The 23,697-nt window shown below is 33.5% G+C and overlaps 2 protein-coding genes across 2 annotated transcripts; one reads left to right on the plus strand and one right to left on the minus strand.

Annotated features, from left to right (window-relative positions):
* Nucleotides 1-7,625: 7,625 nt before the first annotated feature.
* mRpS30 (mitochondrial ribosomal protein S30) lies at nucleotides 7,626-14,186 on the minus strand. Its single transcript, XM_088235369.1, has 5 exons — nucleotides 13,083-14,186; nucleotides 9,885-10,023; nucleotides 8,843-8,981; nucleotides 8,610-8,765; nucleotides 7,626-8,485 (listed from the first exon to the last, which is right to left on the minus strand). The coding sequence occupies exons 1-5, from the start codon at nucleotides 13,520-13,522 to the stop codon at nucleotides 7,722-7,724; spliced, it is 1,638 nt and encodes a 545-aa protein (XP_088091495.1). The 5' UTR covers nucleotides 13,523-14,186; the 3' UTR covers nucleotides 7,626-7,721.
* A 2,618-nt stretch (nucleotides 14,187-16,804) lies between these two features.
* On the plus strand, nucleotides 16,805-18,284 carry eIF2beta (eukaryotic translation initiation factor 2 subunit beta). The gene has a single exon (XM_088235370.1). The coding sequence runs from the start codon at nucleotides 16,912-16,914 to the stop codon at nucleotides 17,857-17,859; it is 948 nt and encodes a 315-aa protein (XP_088091496.1). The 5' UTR covers nucleotides 16,805-16,911; the 3' UTR covers nucleotides 17,860-18,284.
* The last annotated feature ends 5,413 nt before the right edge of the window (nucleotides 18,285-23,697 follow it).

Genomic DNA, 23,697 nt, shown 5'->3' on the forward strand with positions numbered 1-23,697 from the left:
TTCTAAATATAGTTGTTGTTTTTAGTGAGCAGACAGCGCTTGTATATATAGGCGTATTAATATAATTTATTATTTATGTGTCTTTAAACATTATTTCTGTAAATCTAAATCACTCCAATCTATGAGAATTTACATTAATAATTCAAAATGTTTTATGAACGTAATCCAGTATCCAGATGTTTTTTCTCACACTTCCATCAAAGAACTTCTGAATGCGTAGGGGATGAGTGAAAGAGATTGCAACAAGGGATTTGCTGACAAATTTATGTGTAGTGAAATTTAATCCCTTCCACGGAATGTAATTCTTTGATGGAATAAAAAATGGTAAAACATATAATATAGGTATGTAGTATGTATAAAATGGCAACCGTGAATACTTACTCAAAAAATATCTGCTCATGTCAAAAGAAGAAATATTCAAAAGGCATCGGTGAAAAGGTATATTAAAGAGTGAAAAGAAAGACAATATTTATTTAAATCCATAAAATTATAATAGTCCAGAAACCGCGCACGCGCATTAAACTGATGCCGATTAACCTACTCAAAAATGAGTAGTTTTACATTTTGGTTATAAGGTACTCTGTAGACGTCGCTTAAGCTAGGGTTTCCCAGGACAGCGATGCCCGTATTTTAACGGCCGTAGTGAACATTGATGCGGTTGACAGCCGTCGTAACGGTGACTAGAGAGTGGTTTCCTATAAAAATGGTGTTGATAACACCGTTAAAAAATAAAACCACTCTCTAGTCACCACTACGACGGCTGTCCACTACATCACCGTTCACTACGGCCGTTAAGATACGGGCACCGCTGTCTTAGGAAACCCTAGCTTTAGTACGCAATAGGCGATTTAAATTTCATCATGCCGTGTTGTGTCGTTCGTAGGTGTCAAAATACTGCTGGGATTAAAAAGGGAAAAGGTGGGATCACAGTTCCACACGACCTCAAGCATGATAAACTTGCGTTATCACCTCTCGATTTCCTTTTTTCAGATTTTTATCTGCGAGTAGCTATCGATTCGAAATTACTCGTCAGCGGTGGTATTCTAAACTACTCTCGCGGCCGTAGAAAAGGCTTATATCTCGCATATTTATATACAACATAGAGTAGAGACGTTTGGAATATCACCCCAGGCCTCTGGTTCTTTTTCACATACAGAACTGTAGGCACTGTTTATCCTCCCGGATTTACTTGATAAATAAATAAGAAATGTAGATCATCGTCAGAATGGTGAAGTTTACACAATTTAAAAGTGATAATTCAAACTAGTAAACTGAACCAGGTTGTCGTCTTTTAGTAGTCGTAACGTCAGCATCAACTTTTTTTTCTTTTTTTCTTTTTTTATTTATTTGGAAGTTCAACAAGGATACATAAAATACATACATTTTTTAAGTAAGCATTACTAACATTCTTTATATATGTCCTCAATTATAGAAATCCACCATCTTTCATAAATTATATAAAATAAGTGTGTAAAATCAATTTAAGTAATGATAAAGATTAAGTTTAGTGAAAGATAAGAATAAAGATTGAGTTAAAGAAATAGAATTGAGTTAAACATAAGAAACTACTTTTTTTTTAAGAAAAAAAAATAAGAACATATAAGATGTAATAAAATAAACTAAAATCAATTCACATACACAAAAATAAAGATTAGGCATTTGATTTAAGAAACAATATAAAAACATATATAATCATTTGCTCTATCATAATTAATGTCAATGTTTACTTTTTTAACTATTTTATTATGGAGTCTTAACATACTTGCAAGAGGGTCAAAAGGTTTCTCGTTTTAAAGTATAGGCATCGAGTTATTAAGGTAAAACCTCTTGAAAATGCCCCTAAAATAGTTTAAATTAATGATTAATAAACGAAACTATTTTTTTCAAAAATAAAAATAAATTAAATTTACGTTTGCTAGTATAAAAGCAAATCGAGCAGTAAAATGTTTTTTAAGCACATTGCACAGAATGCTCTGATGCTAAATCCATCTTTAGAATTTCTTCTCTATAACTGGTAGATAAGAGAGCTGTATATTCCTTAAAGGAAAAAGTACGCTTTTCAAATGCATAGAATCCTTACCACATTAGATGTCCGTCTTTTATATACAGATATCATACCTTATAATCTGAAAGGGTTATAATCAGGAATTCTTAAACTGTTTCCGTTTTGCAGAAAATTAAAAGTGCAAAAAATGTCAATGCTATAATGCCTATTGAAAAAAATATGCAATAAGTGGGACTATGAACGTATGGAAAAAGTCAGTGAATTTTGAAAAAGAAACGGAATTTTTATATTTAACTTCTTTTACATACATATTTGTACATTGGCAAATGGTAATTTTTTCCAATCAATCAAAAAAAAAGTTTTTTTATTTATACAAATTAATAAAACAAAATAGATGCAAAAATCCAGCTAGCTTCATAGCAATATGTCATATATTATATATAACTAATGTAGAGACGTTGTCCTACCCGAACGTTGGCTTGCCTGCTATTAGCTGGTTCAGCAGACATTTGTTCGATATTCGAATTATCGTAAATCTATATACTAAGTGACATTGAGTTTAACATTTCGATCTTTTCGTTTCGTAATTGTGTGATTTGCTGTTACCCAAAGTCAAATAAAAATAAGTTTATCGTAACCAGCCACCCCACCTACCGGGTCCAATTGTGAATCTAAACCATCCAGGGACCCACTCAAACACACACAAAATATTTAATCAAAATCTGTCCAGCCGTTAAGGAGCTCGGTGACATACTCGTAAGGCGAAAATTACAGTGTGTAAAGTGATCACTTAAACCAGCTAATGACAGGCCATAAGCCCTGTTGATGTTTGAACATCTTCTGATGATTGTAAAACGAAAAAAACTATCCATGGGGATTAAAGATTACATGTTCATTTATCGTAAAATCATTCCACTGTTTTCGACATCATTAAGTTTGGACGGTGACGAAAATAATTCAGTAAATGTAATGAAATCTGCACCGCCCCCGCCATATTGCGAATCTTTCCTTCATTAAGTACCTATACTGAGGTAACGCAGAGCCACCCCGTGACGTCACCGTCCCTTGAAGGGCTCAGCTGAACACGTAAAACCCTTTTTTGCGTCAAATGGACCGTTAACGATGATAGCCGCTAGGTACTACCGTCATCAGAATATCGTTTACTGATAATATACTATGACTAGCATAAAGGCTCGCATTTGTATGGACGGGGCCGAGAAATATGCTCCGACTGTTAATTGAAATGGGGTGACCGGTTTATTTTTATTGACTTATTTGAACCTTTTTCCCTGCAGGTACGAGAGGAATGTAGTGTATAGTTCTGTGTACGTGTGAAATAGAACCAAAACAATTAATAGCTACCTTCAGAAAAAAATCAAGTGGATATAAGTAGTTTGCCTCGAACTTTTTTTATGTTGGAGTTGCTTTATTATTTACCTGCTTATAATATACAAGGTTTATATTTCAAAAGTGGATTTTTCCGCAATTAAATTCCTTTAAATTTATCTAAGCTGTTGGGATCAGGAGGGATGTACTAATGTGGGCCAATCGGGAACTTCTCAGCATTTACTTCTCAGCAAACTCTTCAGGAGAAGCCGGCCTGTTGGCAGTAGTCAACAGGCCTTTCGTTCCACTAGAGGAGTGTTTGGCATTTTGTTCCCTACTTTGGTTTATTTTACCAATTGCCTGCACTATATTGACCATTTATGAAAGTACCTCTCGTGTGAGTTCTTTATTACCTATCACCGATGGGATGTCGCATAGATCTTCACCCAAGCTTCTGCATCGCGTCTCCAGCTGTTGTCTTTGAAAGCTGAAAAAGGAGCAATGCATAAACAGGTGAGGGACTTCTTGAGGAGTTTCATCGTCGCATGGGCAGCTGTCGATCTCGGAGAGCTTAAAGCGATGCAGGTAGCTCATAAACCCACCATGACCCGCCTCGCACTATAGTGATTGGCGCGTTCGTCTACCATGCTTGAGATCCCGGGTTCGATTCCTGGTAGAATGGGACGTCAAATTCGGGTTGGCTTTAAATAAGTGCTTTTTAACATTTAAATCATATTTAAGTTTTTTATTTGAAAATTAAAGAAATACGTTTTTTTGTTTTTTCCTACAGTACTTAAATTCTTTTGTTAAGTAACTTTAAAGCCTTATTTTATAATTTTCTCCACCATGTTATCTTATGTATGTGGATGAATGTGTATGTGCGTGTGAGTGAGTGTGCGTGTGCGTTTGCGTGTATATGTGTGTGTAATTATACACGGGTGGGCACGCATGCTCATTTGCATGCATATGAATATGCACCTATTTTTAAAAAAATGTTTTGTATACCTTCGTTTATTTTTTTGAAATATATGTGTATTTTGTACTCAAATTATTAACATTGTAATCCCACAACAAGCAAAAGAGGTTGCTTCTTTTTTGGTGTGGTATTTCGTTTCGTTTTTTGTTTGTGTACTTTTGCTTTATTATGTATTTCTTTTTGTTAACATGTTGTAACTTTATATTATATTAAATAATTTAAAAAATAAAAAAAAAAGTTTTTTTGTGGGTTTTCCAAAATAATGATTTAATGTTTTTTTAACGAAAATTGTTGTATTAAAGGGGTTTGCTTTGTTTACAATGAGTAAGTACTTTAGTTAAGTAATTTGGCATCGACTTTAACCTTGTGCTTCTGGTTTTTTTTTCTCAAGTTTATTCGAAGCTATTTTTTGTAATGTGGTCAATTTGTTTAAAACGTTTTGCAAAAAAGCTTTCAAGTGTACATTTATTGTTTATAAATGTTATGATAATTAGATATAAATTAATATTAGGACATTCGTGTATTATATTTGTACCTACTATTTTAAGACTAAATATTATTTTTTTTAATTGGTTTTAAAGGTGGTTTACTGCAATGTACCATTTATCTCAAATTGATACAAGAAAACTATAGAATTAAGAATTCATAATTCTATAAAGTAAACACAGTTTTTGCGATAGCCATGGTAATTCGGCGGCCTCCGTGGTGTAGTGGTCAAGACGCTTGACTCACGCGCGGAAAGTTCCGTATTCGATTCCCGGTGAGAGCACAAAAAAATAATGTGATTTTTTTAAGCCTGAGTGTTCTGTGTTGTAATTCATCACTGTAAGTGGGCCCCCTGGCCTGTTGTGGTTCAAAATAACTATATGTAAATAAAAAAATCGTGTTTGCAATGTGGTCATGTGGATGAATGACAATATCCGGCAAAGGCCCTCCATAAACTTTGACAAGCATACAGTGAAAGTAGTAGTGTTAAATTTAATTCAAATCGCGAATTGTGAAATTGAAAAATTAAATGGTTTAAGAGTAACTCGTTTATTAGGAAAAAAATCATTGCTTTTTTGAATGACCAAAACCGATGGGGAGACCCACGGTATGTGGAAGAAGTACTTTCACTGTAGTATTCCATTATTTCTAGACTGGCACCAGGGCCCCGATTGCAATGGGAAGTTAGAATTTATCTTAAATTTTATCAACAAAGTAAAATTAAGTTCCCAGTATGCAAAATAGAATATGTTTACACTTTTTTCTAAACATGTTCAATTACCGGTTACCGGCGAAGATACTTTGAATTTCCATACAAATATACACACTTTCGTACATAAATATCAATATTAGACATGCCGCAGCTAGACTTATTTTTGAAATCTCTAAGTTCAGTCATATCACTCTCTATTACTTCGAGAATTACACTGGCTACGTTTTCAACAGAGGGTGGAATACAAACTCTGTTGGCTTATGTATAAGTCACTGCACAACTCTGCTCCAGAATATCTGAGGGAACTCTGCATTCCAGATGAACTAGCTGACAGACATCTTACGCTTAGATGGGCTTCATCTACGTCGAAAGTAAAAGTTATTATACCCCTACGCAAACAGCGCACTAAATTCGGCGAACGCGCATTTGCGGTCGCAGGCCCTACGGCATGGAATGCTCTCCCAGCAGAGGTGCGAAACTGTGAGAGTAAAGTGATGTTTCGGAAAAAACTTAAAACCCACTTGTTCTCTAAATCATTTGAATAAATCCTTAGCATGGGGTGACAAAGTACATTGTTTTCTTAAATTAAAAATTTAAAAAGTTTACATTAAATTCTTTATATAATCACTTTTTAAAGCGCCCCTGAGGTATTATATTACGAAAATGGCGCTATATTTGTAAGTTATTCATAATAATAATAATTAGTTTTACCGTCTCAGTATATGCCGACGAAGATAGCCGTTCATAATCGCGGCCCAGAAGCGTAAGACTGAACAGGGGTGGTATCCTGAACCACTTTCTATATACGCTACAATTATTGGAATTCCAATGCAGTGTCCACTTGGTGCGGATACAGAAATGATAATGACGATAAATATTCATTGCTACCATAAAACGTAAGCTTGGGTTGGTATTCTGAATGCTCTCACAGGGGTAGAGAACGAATTGCTAACACATAATTTACGTAGTAATAGTATGCTAGCAACGCTTTCTCTACCCCACGAGAGGGCGTTCAGAATCGCACTGATGATTTCTTTAACCCTCAATATACGATCAATCTCCAACCACTCGGACACGGTATATATATTTCAATTAGCTTAATTAGTATTATGTATAATAATGCCGCAATTAACATGTACAATAATTGACGTGCACCGTAGCCCAGTTGGTTAAACGGCTAACTGTAACTAGTGTTGCGGGTTCGATTCCCGCCAGTTGCAAGAAAAAAAATCTAAGTGAGATTTTTTTCTCCATTCGTCGGGGTGTTGTGTATTTTTCATAACCTCCTTCCTTATCTCCTCTTTTCCACCTGCTGACAAGCCTTCAAATATAGGCTTGGCGGATTCCCTTTAAAAAAATTATAATTTTAATATGAGCATTGTAATAATTGCATTCAAACTAAGCAAAAGGTATGTGCAAGAAACAATACAATACGTAAACTCGTAGGGACCACATGGGGTGCAATGCTATCAGCGCTTATAACTTCGGCGTAAAGTTTGTGTATATCAGCAGGGTGAATGCGTATCCGGTGTGGCAAAAGTCTGCCCACTCCGAATAGGTGGACATAGCAATCAACAAAATGGCACAAACAGTGGCAGAATGCCTATAGCTAACACCGATTGATAAAAAGCACAAAATCACCGGAATCGCTCCACCACACATTCGACGAAGGACAGCCGCAGAAGCAAAGAAGCACAAAAAAACCCACGATCTTAGGCATCCTCTTTACCACCACCAACTAACGGCCTCGTGTCTGAGATCTAGAAACAGTTTCCGCCTCTTACAAAGAATTGTGAGACTATAATCTCGGTAAAGCGCTGGTATTCTACTGTGAGCTGCGATAGGTATCGGTAGCCTGTTAGTATGAATATATCTTCAAAATATTGCTGACAGTGGCGACAAGCGGGTTGTAAATCCGCTTCTAGATTCGGCCGAGTAAATATAGACTATACCCCACTAGATTTCCTTTAATGGGATTTTTACCTGGGGGGGACATCTAGGATTATGGTTCTGTCATATGCAGATCTGTATTCTTATTCTGACTGGATAATTTCTGAACTATTAGGTATTTTATTTCAATAAAATGTTCCTTAGATATGCACAAAAGAAAAAACAAATCATTCAATTTTTATAAATGTAATAATACATTCAAATACATCAGTATTGATTTTTATTAAAACTAAAATGTAATAACTAAACAAGTGAAAGTTAATTTATTAAGGGTAGTATGTTTTTTCCCACTTCTTCCTGCTCTTGGGATGACTCCTATATACCTTGGGAATATAAGCAGGATGATGATCATCCAACCTTTTTGCCATAGGATTCTGATGTAATTCGAAGGGTCTTCTTTTCGGTTCCATGGATCGAGTTTTAAATCTAATTTTGTAAATTTTCTCCCAATCGTAAATCTCGTACATCAGTTTGTGACGTGGTCTATTAGCGACTAAATGTTTGTAATACTTTTCTAGCCACACCCGTTTTTCTTCGTGCTCAATATCCGCAATGACCTTAACCTTTTCTCCCAGATACGGTTTCATCAGTGTGTCTTTTCTTTCTTTGGGAACATTTATATAAAACTGAATTAGCATTTTTAGCACGTCATCGTTGAAACCGATTACCTTTCCTTCACTGTCGACGCTTTCAAATAGCTTAAGAGGTTCTGTTCCGTAGCAAATATTTCTAAGTTTGTTTGTTTTAAAATTGTCACCGTGTACAAGCAATGTGTTCATTTGATACGCATAGAATGACCATAGACGGCCATTGGTGATAATGGTTTGAGTGGTTAACGGATAAGTTATTTCATTATAGGTTGAAAATCCTTGATAACAAGCTTGAGCCATTAGCCAACCGAAGCTTGTCATTATTCCTTGAGAATCGAGAGCTTCCAAATTATCATCTTCACGGCGTGTTCTATCTTTCATATACCCTCGAGAATGGTATGACAATAGACCGAATTCTTGAGTGTCTCCTGGCCAAAATCCTGAAATTAAACCAATTTTTTAATAACTTCAAAAATATAAATTGGAAACTGAATAAGCTGTTTTATTTAATTTGTTTGTGTTGTCTGACAAAACACTGAATTTTGATACAATCAGAATACATACCAGGTATATTAGTTCCGTGACAATGTTCAAAGAAAAAACCACGATTACTAGGATACAGATCGTAAAGAGGTACTTCTAGACTTTGGTTATCAGCATCGCTATAAGGAACTATCGGCTCCAATGGGAATTCACTTCTCACAGACAGAACAGGACTACCTATAGCAGGAAAAAAAATTGATTCAATTTATTATTTTCAATATCCCAAAACTATATTATATGGGTTTCTTTATTACCTAAATATCTCACTGGGAAGTCTCTCGGCCGGTAGTAATATTTATTCCAATGTCGACCTCCTTTTATTCTAATATTTTTCGGATACTCGGAAAATCCTCCAACATACCAAAATGATTCATGTCGTGGCTCATTGTCAACCTATAAAAAATAAATAGGTATGGTACTAAACAAAAAATACATTGGTATGTTACTAAAATAATAATACATTGGTATGTTACTAAATAAAAAGAAATGCTAGTTTAAACAGAAATGAGGGTTGGAACATTTAGGAAACAAATTAATCAGAACATGAAAATTGTTTTCAAATCAACCAAATGAGTGAACTACTCCATGAGTACACTATATGAACAAAAAATTCAGCACTTCAAAAAACAATGTTACTATCATGTCGAAAAGTTAATGAACAACTAATATCATCTTTGTGTGGACAGGAAAATGATGATTGGTAGATAGCGCGAACACTGGACAGTAAGAAGTAGACCTCGGGTCTGATCTAGTTGGACACCTCTGTTATATATAGGTCAATTTTGGCTATAGTGGCGCATCCTCAGAGTAATAATACGCCACCCGCTAATAAAGTCGCCCATATGGACAAAAATCATTCTATGATTATCAACGACGAAGTTAGCTACAGTTTACAACAACACAACGGGCCGTAGGTACTCAGGTCGAGAATAGCAAGTGCAAACTGAAACCGTATGTTACATGTTTGTTGTTAAACCATAAACCTTACAAAAATTTTGGAAAGCTTTTGTTCTGTGCAATAGAAAGAAAGAACATCTCTATAAGCAGGAGTGAATGATTAAATAGTAACTTATGGCTGTATTCAAAGACAAAATTCAATGTAAGGAAAGTACATTTTAATCTCATATGCAGATAATAACTAGAAGGTGAGGATAATAGAATTTACTTTCCTCACTTTGAGTCTCATCTCTAAATACGGGCATTAGCCTTTTTACCGTTCATATGTTAAGAATAAAATCACACTATTATAGAATAGATGGAGTTAGTTTATCGATTAAATATTTGAAATTGGTTAACCTGGGATTCCATCAAGTGAGGAATGCTGGATGCTAAATGGTTTGTCAGAAGTCTGTTGATTTGGAAGATCACCGATTTGGCCAACAAATCGTCTTCCTGTCTTGCATCACTAAATTGTTTGGTTAGTTCAAATTTTCTCCTAAAAACAAAAATAAAATACAGCCTATTGTTTACTGTGTTTTTATAATCTATTGTTTTAAAATTACATGTTATTCAAAGTATTTCTTATTGTATGTATTTTTTGTACGCTAGCGTACCGAAGATCACCTTAAGATGTAAAACTCATAAGTACACAAACGGTAAAAAATTATATTTTGGCATTTTCTGCTAGAACTAAGTTTTACACTCATATTTTCATGCAATGTTACATAAATAACTTCAGTAAAATTCGTTACTGATGTAAAAACTGTTTTTCCTCTAACCTGAACCAACACAACAAGATCTTCACAGGTTGCATAGACATCAGGAACTTGCTAAGTAAATTTGGGACTTACACATTAGTACTTAGTTAGGACTTAGATATTTAAAATCAAACTAATAAATTTGCGGGTAATAATATTTTTTCTCAGTGATACAATTGATGCGTTTTGGCGTAATGATTCTTCTTTCTTTACTTGTTTGAATATTTAACAACTTAGTTACAGTACGATTTTTATAAGAACAGTTCTAGACTACCAAATTGAATCCACTAAATCAATTTTATTTTTATAAACCAACTCTTCGTGGGAAAATATTATATGGCTAGCTTTTCAAAATTCATTTGTAAATAGAACCTGCAAAATGTGTAATCAGAAATTAAATTGTATTGATATTAATAACATATCTTTAACTTCCTTTAAAAATGAAATTTCCAAAAATAATTCAAGTTATGATGTTGCGCCTTGAATCCGCAGCCTATATTATGCAGGTTATGTGCAGTTCTGTATGTAGGCACATAATGAATGTACACTGTATGGTCAACTATAGTTATTATTATTATTATTATTATGGATAACTTATATAGCGCCATTTTCGTAATAAAATACCTCAAGGGCGCTTTACATAGTGATTCTATTGTTAAATTAATTTAATTGAAGCTTTTAAATTTGTAATTCAATAAAAACAATTTATTTTGTTGTCACATGCTACGGATTTATTCAAATGATTTAGAGAACAAGAGAGTTGTATTATATATTATATTGTGCAACTGTGTGACCAATATTCAAAAGTAGATATATTTTTAATAATACGTATTAAATTTACATTTTTAGTAATATTATAAGGTTTGTATGATTAGATATTTTATGTTATGTATTATTTTTATGTGACAACATTTACAATAACAATATTATGTGGAAGCCTCTAATTGGACTTTATGATATGTATTTATAATATAATTGTATCTTATAAATTTATAAATGTCTGTTGGCTTTCCAATGAAATAAAACAAAAATAATAAAATAAGTAACACATACTAAGGTACGCAGAATAACAAAATAGCATTTCAGTTCTGTGTGTGAAATAGACTAGAATCCTAGACGAGTGTTTTTAACTCGATGGCTGCTCAGGTAAAAATCAGAAAAACTGAATGAGGAAATCGAGTGAAGATATTTCCGCCTCGTTGTGTAGCGGTTGACGCGTTTGCCTACCATTACTGAGGTTCTGGGTTCGATTCCTAGCAGAATGGACGCGAAATGTAAAGTTTTTTGAACTGTGATATTTTATTATTCCTGGACTGGCACTTGAAGCCTAAGACTGATCACCTTACCGTCATGTAACAGATGATTGAACAACGCTGCATTTGGTTTACCAAGTCAGTTCCCTATGGGTGCGGAAAAGGGATGATGATGAGTAGCATCATAATATAATCTTTATTTTTACAGGCTAGAGCCTCATTAGATAATGATAATCCCAATCACCCATGTGCTCCGTGCAAGATTAGCTGAGATATTAATTTTAAAGCGCCCTTGAGGTGATTTTCACAAAAACAGTGCTATATAAATTATCCATAATAATAATTACTATAATTCATTACGAATAACATCAAACTAATTAATACAAATATCTTTGAGAATTATTTATTTTTTTTAAATAAAATAAATATTTGCGTTCTTTTGATTTACCCAAATATTTAATTGGATGTAGTTATGCAGAAAGCGCCCAACCCTCAAAATGATAAAAATGGGTAATGCCGGTTTCGATAGCATACTACGATATCTTTATGTGCTGAAAACTATGGCCTTAATTCTCCAATGACCCGTCTTTGTTCTATTGTTAACTCAAGACAAGATCTGGACTTTTTTGGCTTAAGTTTACAACGATTTAAACGAGCACTAAATAAATAGTCCAGATCTTGTCTCAATGTCCCTTATGTTTGTTAATGCTTCTTTTCTTTTTTTTATGTTTTAAACTATTCTTTTATTGTAATATTTAAACCTTATAAATTGTATACATGGACAATGTCCGTTAATAAATAAATAAAACGTCCAAGATCCAAGTGCTATACTTTTTTGGCCAATTAAAGAAATTTCTAGCCTACATCAAGGCTATCACTGTTATATTAACTTTAAAAACGTCCAAGTGGTTTGACTGTTTTCTGCAGCTCTTTTTAAAATTTATTTGTTAATTTCTTTAATAGGCAAAAAAGTATAACACTTGGAGCTTGGACGTTTTCAGCACATAAAGATAGCGTAGTATGCTATTAAAACCGGCATTAAACTCATTTTTAGCATTTTGAGGGTTGGACGCTTTCCGCATAACTACATCCAATTTTGAGGGCCATTTTCAAGGAGTTGCAAATAACTCACTATTAGAAAATGGTAATCGAGTTGGGGTAGAGTGGGATTCGAACCACGGGCCTTTGAGCTAAGAGTCCGAGACACTAGCCACGGGACCACAACCCGATTCATTTGCATTCTTTACTGTAATATTTCAATTTTGGAGCCATTTTCTTCTAGACGTAAATACCCGTGTTGGAAAATGGGAAACAAGTTGTGGTAGAGTGGTATTCAATACTCGGATCTCGTAGTCTCGTGACCACAACCCGTCTCAATTGTTTATCATATTGTGTACCAAATATACCAATAGTATAAATAGACCATATGTTATGTGACTACGTTATATTTCTATTTCAACGTTTAAATATATGCCTGAATAAAAGTTCTTACAGCAAAAGCTGTTAGTAAATATTTTATGCTGTATTTATTTAAATCTACTAACTTTAAACTGTGGTATTCAAACTTAATGGCATCTTCAATGTCAGCCCTCAGCTGTTTGGCCATATAACTTGCAGCACTATCATATAACACGTAAAATTCGGGAAGAGAATTATTCTTGATAAAATGAGTCCTAGTGCAGTGCTGGATAAATTCTAATGACTGTAATGGTATGCAGTGTTCTCTTAACGAAATTGTCTTAAAACCATAATATCTGGGCATGTTGATTTTAAATATTTTCTCCTCTACTGTTTCCAGTGCTTTAATTTCTTCGTGCCAAGCTTCCTTTTCACGTTGTTTCACTGCTTCACGCGAAATATCCATAATTTTTGGGTACATCGGTGTACTGGTATATTCTTCATTTCGTGTTATATCTGTACTACTTTTTCTTACACAAAATGGTAATCTAAGATTTACAAGTTGTTTGAGGCGAATAACAGACATTGTTTCTGATTATTTCATGTACACATATTTTTGAGGAAGGAGGATATTTTAGGTTATTCCACAGACTATAGATATCTTTATTCTTCAGCCTTCAACACCTTTATAAAATTTTGACGATATATCTGTAGTCTGCGATTTTGACATTAATAGCAATAGACTAGATTTTTTTATGTCATGTTGGATTCCTTGTCTGTGATAAAAATATAGACGATGTTGTCAAAGTCAAATAAAATATGCATACACAGCGAGAAAGTTTGTGTACGTTACCAAATAAACAAACGAGTCGCATGATATCTGCCAGACAATCACGTGATGGTGTAATGATCACCGACGCTCAGTTTGCTATTTCTTCTACTACTTTTTTTTGTTGTGTAACAGTAATAAAAATACCTATTGCTTATTGATTTAAGCAAGTGCACGTGCAGTTTGTAATTTTATATTTGACCAAAACAAAACATGATTGAGTACCTACATCTTTATGGGTGATTTAATAATTCATATTAAAATTAATTATTATTTATGTGTTACACTTAGGATTTAGGAACTCAACTCACTTTTGAATAATATTTTAAGTATTGATATTTCCTTAAAACCTTACCTTATCAAAATGAAGAAAAATAACATGAAAGATAGCTGCGTAGCTACTCATAAGCAAGCGCAATGCGCTTGATTTATGGAACTTGAAATTAATGAAGAGTTACATTAAGGCAAGGTAATCACCCCTACACTTTAATAATTATAGGTATCTTTCCAGTATTAAGCTTTGAGCTATTAAGCTTTAAGCTAATAAGCTTAAATCATTATTTAAGTAAAAAAATCAACTCATTTTCGGCCCCGCCAGAAACCGAACCCAAAACCTCGTGCACAATAGCTAAACGCGATTCTTACTAAAAAATAATGTTTTTTTTAATAATAAATATATCATAGTTTAGTATTATTAAAATAACTACTTGCCCACGTAAGTATTGATTTAAAAATAGAACAAACACAAAAAATATTATCAAAAATACGTTTTGAATTAATAATCGGTTAGAATAAAAAACTTTTAGTTCCAAACATAGAGATAAGATTCATAAATTTACAAGAAATTGAATTTTTTAAAGCAGCGTGGCATTAATTCCTCTTTGCTCATCTTTTAGTAGGAACTGAATGATATTTTTATACTATATGCTCTGTTGTTAATTAGTTGTAATAGTTTTAATTAATATATGCAATTGCATTATCACAAAATTATTAATTTTCATGTCCTGACTTGCTAGAAAGTTCCATGTTTAGTTGGGACTTGGGACTCTTATTATATACTAAATTATGTACATTGATAGATACACATTATACAAAAAACCTAATTAAATTTAATGCGCGTCATATGAAATAGAATACAGAAAAGTAGTGTAAGAAAATTCAGATCATACATATATAAAAGATAATATTTCTGATTACTATTAACTATTTCTAGGTATAGTGTGAGTATTGAGATTTTTATTAAATCAATTTTAGTTATTGAAACCAATAGAAACAATATAATATTAATTTTTTGATTAGGTACATGAAAATGATCGTTTACAGTCTTCGATTTATCCCTAAATACAATTAATTTAAATTTTTCATTAGGTACTGACCGAAATCTGATTTTTTCTTTATCTTAACAGGTTTTACCTAGCAAGGTAAACAGTATGCATTCTAGAAAAACCTATTACATTGAAGTACCTACTTTTTATCATTATGAAAAATGTATTCAAATATAAAAAAACAAACTCCCTCTACAAACAAAACTATCTTGTAAATTTACCATACGTGAAAAAATGTAAGAAATTAATATTAAACTATTTTTAATTAAATGTGAATAAAAAAAAACATACCTGTATAACAGATTTCAAACTTTTTTCTAGGAGCAAATAAGCATTTTTTATTTAATTCTTAACACTTTGCAGGCACAACAAAAATTGCTTTATCAATTTAAGTACATAAGTCAATATAAAGTGAGGGAAAATAATAAATTAATTTAAATCTAGTTTTTATCAATTTCATTGACATTTCAATAAAATATTTAATGAATTTAATTGCATATAACCATACAAAAGTAGGTGGGTTTACCCTTAAAACGTTGTTGAAAAAAAAGCATATAATGTATTTATTCAAATTAAACTTAATTTTTGTCGATGGACATTATTTCTTACACTTTTTATTATTAATTCAATGCATTTTTCATCTTCATAGGAAAAATAAACTCAGCATGCCTCCATTATCTATTATGAAGGTAAGGTGGTCAGGTTAAAACTTCAGGTACCAGTCCAAGGACAGTGAAGTATAATCTAATCACCTTTAAAACAAATATTTCTCGTTTTCCCTGCCAGCAATCGAACCTCAAGCATGGTAAGCGTATGCACCAACCGCTATACTACGAAGCCAACTTATTCTAATTTAATTTCACTTTTTAGGATTTTTACCTGAAAATAGCCATCGAGTCGCAAAAACTCTCGTTCTGGCGCCTGGTACTATTTCACATACATATAACTATATTCTCCATCCACCTGGTATTCCAAATGCTCTCGCTACCGTAGAAAATTCATTTTTTTCGTGTACTTACATACAAAACACACAAAAAACAGTATTTTTTACGGCCGCAAGAGTGGTTCAGAATAGCATCCTGGAAAGAGGCTAAATAAGATGTATTTTTACTCACTTATAAAAAAGTAAATCATATTATCACAATCATCATTCCTCTTTTCGCACCTAATCGTGTATAGAGCGTAGGGCATTGCATTGGTATATAAATGATAGCGTACCTCTCTGCTTTTTTTATGCATGAAGATAAGATGATCAGTCATATATACTTCAGATACCAGTTCAGGGAATATCAAATACTGCAGTGTGCAAATATTAAATCAATATTTTATATCAACTATGACAGGAATCACACCCGAGAGCTCTTGCTTGCTAGGCAACCGTATTAATTACTTTTAGATCATGGGTCAGATATAATTTATTTTAAAACACTTTAATTTTAAGCCTTGAGCTTTTGTTTACTGTAAATGCCAATGATTGACATCATTACATATTTCATAAGTATAAAGTACAGTCTGTATTCTATAGTATATGAATATAAATAATATGAATAATAATTGAAAAAATCTTATTATGTTTACCGGTGTGTGGTACTATGATATTTTATTCAAAATAAGTACTTTATTTTCTCTAATAGAGGTTTTAGCGTTAAGTTGGTATAGATTAAAATGTTCAACAACTTTCCAAAATGGCAGATGCAGTTATATTTTGTTTTTCAGTTGGTTGCAGTGCGTGGCTGATGTAATCGTTTGTCAAGCAAGCCCCTCATGTTTGGTTTATAACCTTCAAATAAATACATAAATTGATTATTGGAAAGTGCAATCATGGATGAAGATCTAATGTTTGATCCGACAAAGAAGAAGAAAAAGAAGAAGACCGCTTTCGATTTAGATTCAGCCCTCGCTGGGGAATCCATCGGTTCGGCCGTCAAAGAAACTTCTAAAAATGTGTCTCGCGAAGCCGACGTGGACCCAGTCGACGATGACAATCTGGATTTAGATACTTTCGGTAAAACGAAGAAAAAGAAAAAGAAGCCGTTTTTCAACCTGGACGAATTAGAAGGTGCGCTTCCCGAGGCGAAAGAGGAAAAGCCTCTTATTGAAGAAGCGGAACACCAAGAAGAAGAAGTCGAAGACGATCTTGATTTAGATATTGACTTCTCGAAGACGAAAAAGAAAAAAAAGAAGAAAAACTTGGACGACTTTATAGCTGAAGATGAACAGAGTAAATCTGACAACAAAGAAAATATCGATGATACAAGCAATACATGGGCCGGTTCCGACAGAGATTACACTTACGATGAACTTTTGGACAGAGTATTCGACATCATGCGGGAGAAGAACCCGTCCATGGTCTCAGGAAAGAAACAGAAGTTCGTCATGAGACCTCCCCAAGTAGTGCGTATCGGAACCAAAAAGACCTCATTCGCAAACTTTACGGAAATATGTAAAACGTTGCACAGACAACCGAAACATTTACTCGACTTCTTGCTGGCCGAGTTGGGAACGAGTGGTTCAGTGGATGGCAACAGCCAGCTTATTATTAAGGGAAGGTTCCAACAGAAACAAATAGAAAATGTGCTACGTCGGTATATTAAAGAATACGTAACTTGTCATACGTGCAGATCCCCCGACACCATCCTCCAGAAGGACACTAGGTTATTCTTCCTCCAGTGTGAGACGTGTGGATCCCGGTGCTCCGTAGCTAGTATCAAGTCTGGTTTCCAGGCTGTTACTGGGAAGAGAGCAGCCATCCGAGCCAAGACCGCTTAAAACCCTTTTTAAATACTATAAGTTTTTTACAAATCATAAAGTAATGGGGTGTTCATCTGGATTCATCATGACACAAAAACAAATATATATCCGTATTGTGTTTTGATTGCCTACCAACCATTAACATATGGCGATATTGTAACCTTCACAAATTCAAGTAGTTTTCTGCAGTTATGGTATAATTCTTCCATATTTATTGTGTTCTACCTATTAGATCCACATTATAAATTATTTTATTATTCTTGGTTGTTTCACATAAATATTATTGTTTCATTAAAAACATGTATTTCCAATTTTACACATAACTAAGTACATATAAATATAAAACAACCTTGCAAGTTATTTTAATTTTATTATTTGTGTATTTGATGATACCTGAAGGAAAAGTATTATCGCGAATTGATTGAATAAATTTTTAACTGAAATATGTTTTTTTATGAATACAGTAGTCTCTCCATAATCCGGTACTTCACTTCTCCGGCCCTGTGCAGTAATCTGGTATTTTTATACAGGCCACTACCGAGCGGGTTGCGTGACTTGGAGACAAGTGATTGCTTGTCGCAGGGTCAATGACCGCTGTGCGTGATGCATGTGTCTACTTTATCTACCTTACGCCAGTCTGTTCTGTGTCATGCTCACTAATGTAGTGATAATATATATCTATACAATAAAACATACCGTCTGCCGTCTAAATGGGTCATTACTAGTGATTTCCAGTAATCCGACAGTGCTCTGGTTTGATATCTGCCAGATTACTGAGAGACCACTGCATTTCATTTGCAAATGTTAATTCAGTTCCGAGGTGTTTATAGTCATTACTGTCAAACCTCTTTCGCATAATATATGCTTTTATGAATATAATTTTTGTGTTAGTGTGTTTGCTTACCATATGCATGAGGTCCCAAGTTCAATTCCTGCTAACTTTGATAAAAACGATTTATTAATGTATAATGTGTATTTCATATTTCGTCACTGCAAATATAATACAATCTAATTATAAATATCCCCTTAAAATGTACGATGGTACAGAATCACATCGTCTAATTGAAAACATTTAACTTTGTAAGTGAAAATTCTTGATGGAAGTTCATTGTAATTTATTATATAAATAAAACACGAGTGATACTTTAATCCACAAATTTGGAATATCCAGTGACCGGTTTCATCGCTTTCGCGACATCTTCGAGACTGGTATCTTTATTAAATAGTTAAATGTATTTATACAGAACAGAGGTAAGGATACATAATTCAAAGTTATATGTAAGTAAATTAAATAAAGTTATTTTTATCTTAAGGATCATTATCAACAAATTTTCTATGGGTTAACTAATGAATTGATATAATTTTATTTTAATGAGTTCAAGTATTTTATTTTATTTTTGGAAGTACCACACTCACGAAGGATGGGACACCAAAAAGGCATTTTTAGACTAGAATATTTCATAGTTTTTGGACTGGCACCTGAAGCGTAAGTCCGATCACCTTCATCATCATCATCATTCCCTTTCCGCATCTTATGGTGCATAGGGCACTGCATTGGTAAACCAATCGCGGCGTATCTTGATCATTTTTGTTACATGAAGGTAAGATGATCAGTATTACGCTTCAGGTGCCAGTCCAAAAACTATGAAATATTCTAGTCTAAAAACGCCTTTTTAAATAAATATTTCATGTCAGGAATCGAACTGAGACCTGCATGGTAAGCAAATACGCTGATCACTACACCATGAGGCTGACAGATCACCCTACTTTTCAGATATGTTGCAATTTCAGTACTAATGCAGTGCCCTATGCACCACTGAGTGTAGACAATGAATAATTATAATTGAGTAGTAACAATTAACACCAATAATAACTTAAGTGAAATGACTTTTTGTTATAATATCTGATTGGTGTACCAATGCAGTGCCCTATGCACCAGAAAGTGCGAAAAATTAATGATGGTGATGATAATCCGAACAATTAAAAACTTAACTTGTTTGGTTTCACAAATTTTTGGATTACTCGAGTCTTTAAATAATAAAACTTTCATATTGTTCATTAACAAGGTTTTTTTATTTAACAGATCACTGTATATCAATACGCATGCTAAAAGGCATAGTAGGTATGTTTTGTGTGTTAATTATGTATTTGATATTTAAAAAATGGCTTAAAGGATTCAAGATGCGAATGTTGATAGATACAGAAAACGAGGAAGCCAAAAAAATGACATTGCACAACTAAACCCAAGAAATACTTGATGATAGACGTGTCGGAAGTCGCAATAATCGGCGTGCGTGCATGAGAAGATGTATGAATGTAAAGATTGTAAAAGAAGCGAGGTCTGTATGCAAGACAGTGATATGGAGAAACAGCTTGTTGTTGTTTGATATTTAAAGATCTGGATTTTTTCTTACTTTCTGTATGCTACTTTTGTGCTTTATCACACAATTAACGCAAAACCGTAATCTGGTGGGGTTTCACCTTAATAATGTGGGGTAATAACCTAATTGAGTCGCCCGTATGGTACACGTTCGTTGTTAAACTAAAAACCAAACCAAAAATTTGGAATGCTTTTGTTTTATGCAATAGAGCTTAACGGCTTTTTTAGAGAATTATTACTCTGAGGGTTTCACATTGTTTTTGACTGCCCACTCTTAACGAATTTTAATAGTTGAAATGCCATATTTATGTTTGACCGTGTTAGGTGCTAGTTCTTTTTCTGTAATGCTCTCATTTTCTTCAGTCATTATCTCAGAACATTTCTCCATATCCTTTCCGCTAACCCATGCTTAAACTTCTTGATTGTTTTTATCATTTACCAAATGTAGTGTTCGCAAATGATGCACCAATGGTAAATAAACTAATGCTGCCTACGAATAAGGCTTTTGGAGACAGCTTTAGTTCTTACATTCCCTCGCCCGATTTTATGGTTCGGGTTGCTGGAGGTTTGGCTTATTATGGGTTTGGATAACAGAGACCGTACTATACTCGTATTTGTGTTCTTATAATTTATTTATTTATTTAACTTTTTGTACATAATGTTATTTGTACATTGGCGGGCTTATTGCCAAATGGCAATTTCTTCCAACCAACCTATAAAATAAAAGTTTTATTTTTATAATTCAAGTTACAGAACATATTCAATAGAAAAAAAAAGATTAAAAAGTTAAAAATATATAAAAATAGAAATAAACGTATTTGTTTATAAATTACCTTAAATCAAAACTATTTCTCAATGGGAAAAAGGAAAAAAGCGGAAAGAGAAAAAAGGAAAGGAGGAGAGATTAAGGAAGAGAAAGGAGATGTTTCTTCAGACGTGATTTAAACAGAGATAATGTAGTAACATCTTTGATGGTGGATGGGAGATGATTCCACAGTCGAGCTGCATGGACACTATATGAGTTAGAGAAGAAAGAGGAATTGTGTATGGGTATTAAGAGAGTGCCTTGTTTACCTAGGTTTACCCAAATATTTCAATTTTGGGGGCCATTTTCAAGGAATAAATAACATAATATTAGGAAATGAGAGTCAAGTGGGGTAGAGAGGGGTTCAAACTTTGGACCTCTGATCCGTGAGTTCGCGACACGAGCGATGGGACCACAACCCGATTCAAAATGATACAATGCTTAATTTAGCATTGTTTATTTTTAATTTCTAAATGGATTTTTAGAGTTATTGGTTTTGACAAAACCAACTCATTCTAACATAATATAAAAAGAGCCGTGTTTACTGTAGTGATTTAGATATTAATTTTATAAGCACTGATGTGTAAATATTGGTTTGTATGCTACCCCATGTAATAAAATCGTCATCATAATTTTCCTATCCACACCCAGTGGTGCATAGAGCTTTGCATCAGTACTCCAATTGCAGTGTACCTGGATTATTTTTGTTACATGGAAAGTAAGAAGTTGAGGGGATCCAAAAGCTCACAATCCACCCACAGCTGTTATAAATCAATCATAGTATTATTAATCTTTGTGTATATTGGAAAAAACATGACCTGGGGGACTCTGTTAGCTGCACATAGAGGAAAGTTAACAAAATTATTCCTATGGATTACAAACTTTATGAAGATTAATGAGGGAGAGGAGGATATATGAACAGGGGCTAACACATCGTTCCCATCAACACCTCTATTAATTTTAATTATTCAATAATAACATTGTATACACAAAATTCACAAACAACTGATTAAACAAAAATAGAAAACAACGAATATACACAAATAATAACAAAAGACTATAGTTACACAAAATAGTACACAATAAAAACTGAGATATCGCTGCGTAGAACCAAATTTAAAAAATAATACATGTTTTTAATCTTCCCTGCCAGGAATCGAACCTAGTACCTCAAGCATGGCATGCAAACGCGCCAACAACTAATCTCCACTTGATTTCATTGGGGATTTTTATCTGAGAGTAGCCATCAAGTCAAAAACACTCGTCCAAGGTTCTGGTTCTAATTTTTTGTATTTTTCATCTGCCCAGACACAGAATATGTAATGTAAACTTAATAAAAAAAGAATGGTTAAAGTCTAATAGTATTGCAGAGGTTTGATCTCTACTACAGTTGGTTTTTATTTTCTAGGACAATTATTTAAAAACTCATTAAAAATTGTCAAGGATTTAAATATTTCAGAGTAAGTTTATTTTTACCCCAGTGCAGTGGGGCTGTAACAAAATTTTAATTACTGGGCTGAAAATATCCCCAAATTATTCACGATAGACTGTTGCCACAATGTAAACCATGATAATGTCTTAATGTCCCCTTTCGCGTGACAAGAAATAAGTATTTATTCCATCTGCCAGTCTGTAGCACTAACTATGCACAACACCCTTTCCTCTATCGTTCTTGCTCTAACTATAATGTTTTTTTTCATCTACTGATATATTTTACATGCCCCTTAATTTATTTAAATAAATTGAAACTTATTATTTCTGGCTGCGATACGATCCCACTTACTATTTAATGATGCTCACACTTACACTCACCTGAACACTTACTCCCACACTAATACACATAAACACACATCTACACTTACTCTCATACAAATACACATCCTTTGGTGTAACACAATTTAATAATATAAGTATATGATTTTTATTTAGAAACTTTGCTGGTCTGTCATTAAACCCTATTTAAAAAACAAATGTTATTATATCATTGTGGACTGTTTGTTTCTTTAAAATCAGTAAATAATAATATGAAAGGCGTCACCAGGAATTTTGAACTGTACAAACTGTAAAGTTAACGGGGGGAATGGGGATCTTGCGGTCAAAGTCATTGGAACAATAGGCATCTTTCCCCCCTTGGCAACTACACATGGGCTGGGCCATCTTCCAGGAATTTAGCAAACAACGTGTGTTTGCCACATGTGTGACACTGCAACAGTGACTACCCAAAATCTACGAAAGCTACCCTTCGGATATTTTTATCTGTTTTATTATCCATAGTGTTGAAACGTTGCTTTATCTGTTAAGTTTTTTAATTGCTTACTTTTTAGCATTTAGCACTTTACAAATTTACTATCATGCTCAATGTTTATTTTTGTAAATTTATTGATAATTGTAAGTTGCAAGAATTTCACTCGTCCATGCACTTTGTAGCTGCAAGACGATTAGTTATCTAGCTTCAATAGGTAAATGTTATCAACTATCTTAATTTAGTAAATGGGGTCTAGAATTCCTTTAGTCCATGCGCTCAGTAGCTGCAAGACTTGTTACAAGTAGCTCAGTAGCTGCAAGACTTGTTACTTGTTAGGTTACAACCTAACTTCTATTTTTATAAATTTGTTTATTTCATTTGTTTAAATATAACTAAAACTCCAAACTTCATTGTCAAATAAAAAAT

The sequence above is a fragment of the Micrasema longulum genome, unplaced genomic scaffold (genome assembly GCF_059751315.1).
Source record: "Micrasema longulum isolate JH-2025_06_02 unplaced genomic scaffold, ASM5975131v1 h1tg001366l, whole genome shotgun sequence".
Taxonomy (NCBI): Eukaryota; Metazoa; Arthropoda; class Insecta; order Trichoptera; family Brachycentridae; genus Micrasema; species Micrasema longulum.

Bases quoted from the DNA above. Each gene is read 5' to 3' on its own strand.
- eIF2beta (XM_088235370.1), top strand. From the start codon at position 16,912: ATGGATGAAGATCTAATGTTTGATCCGACAAAGAAGAAGAAAAAGAAG.
- mRpS30 (XM_088235369.1), bottom strand. From the start codon at position 13,522: ATGTCTGTTATTCGCCTCAAACAACTTGTAAATCTTAGATTACCATTT. The intron at 8,982-9,884 runs GTTAACCAATTT...TATTTTTTATAG, and splicing joins CTCACTTGATGGAATCCCAG to GTTGACAATGAGCCACGACA. The intron at 8,766-8,842 runs GTAATAAAGAAA...TTCCTGCTATAG, and splicing joins CTTCCCAGTGAGATATTTAG to GTAGTCCTGTTCTGTCTGTG.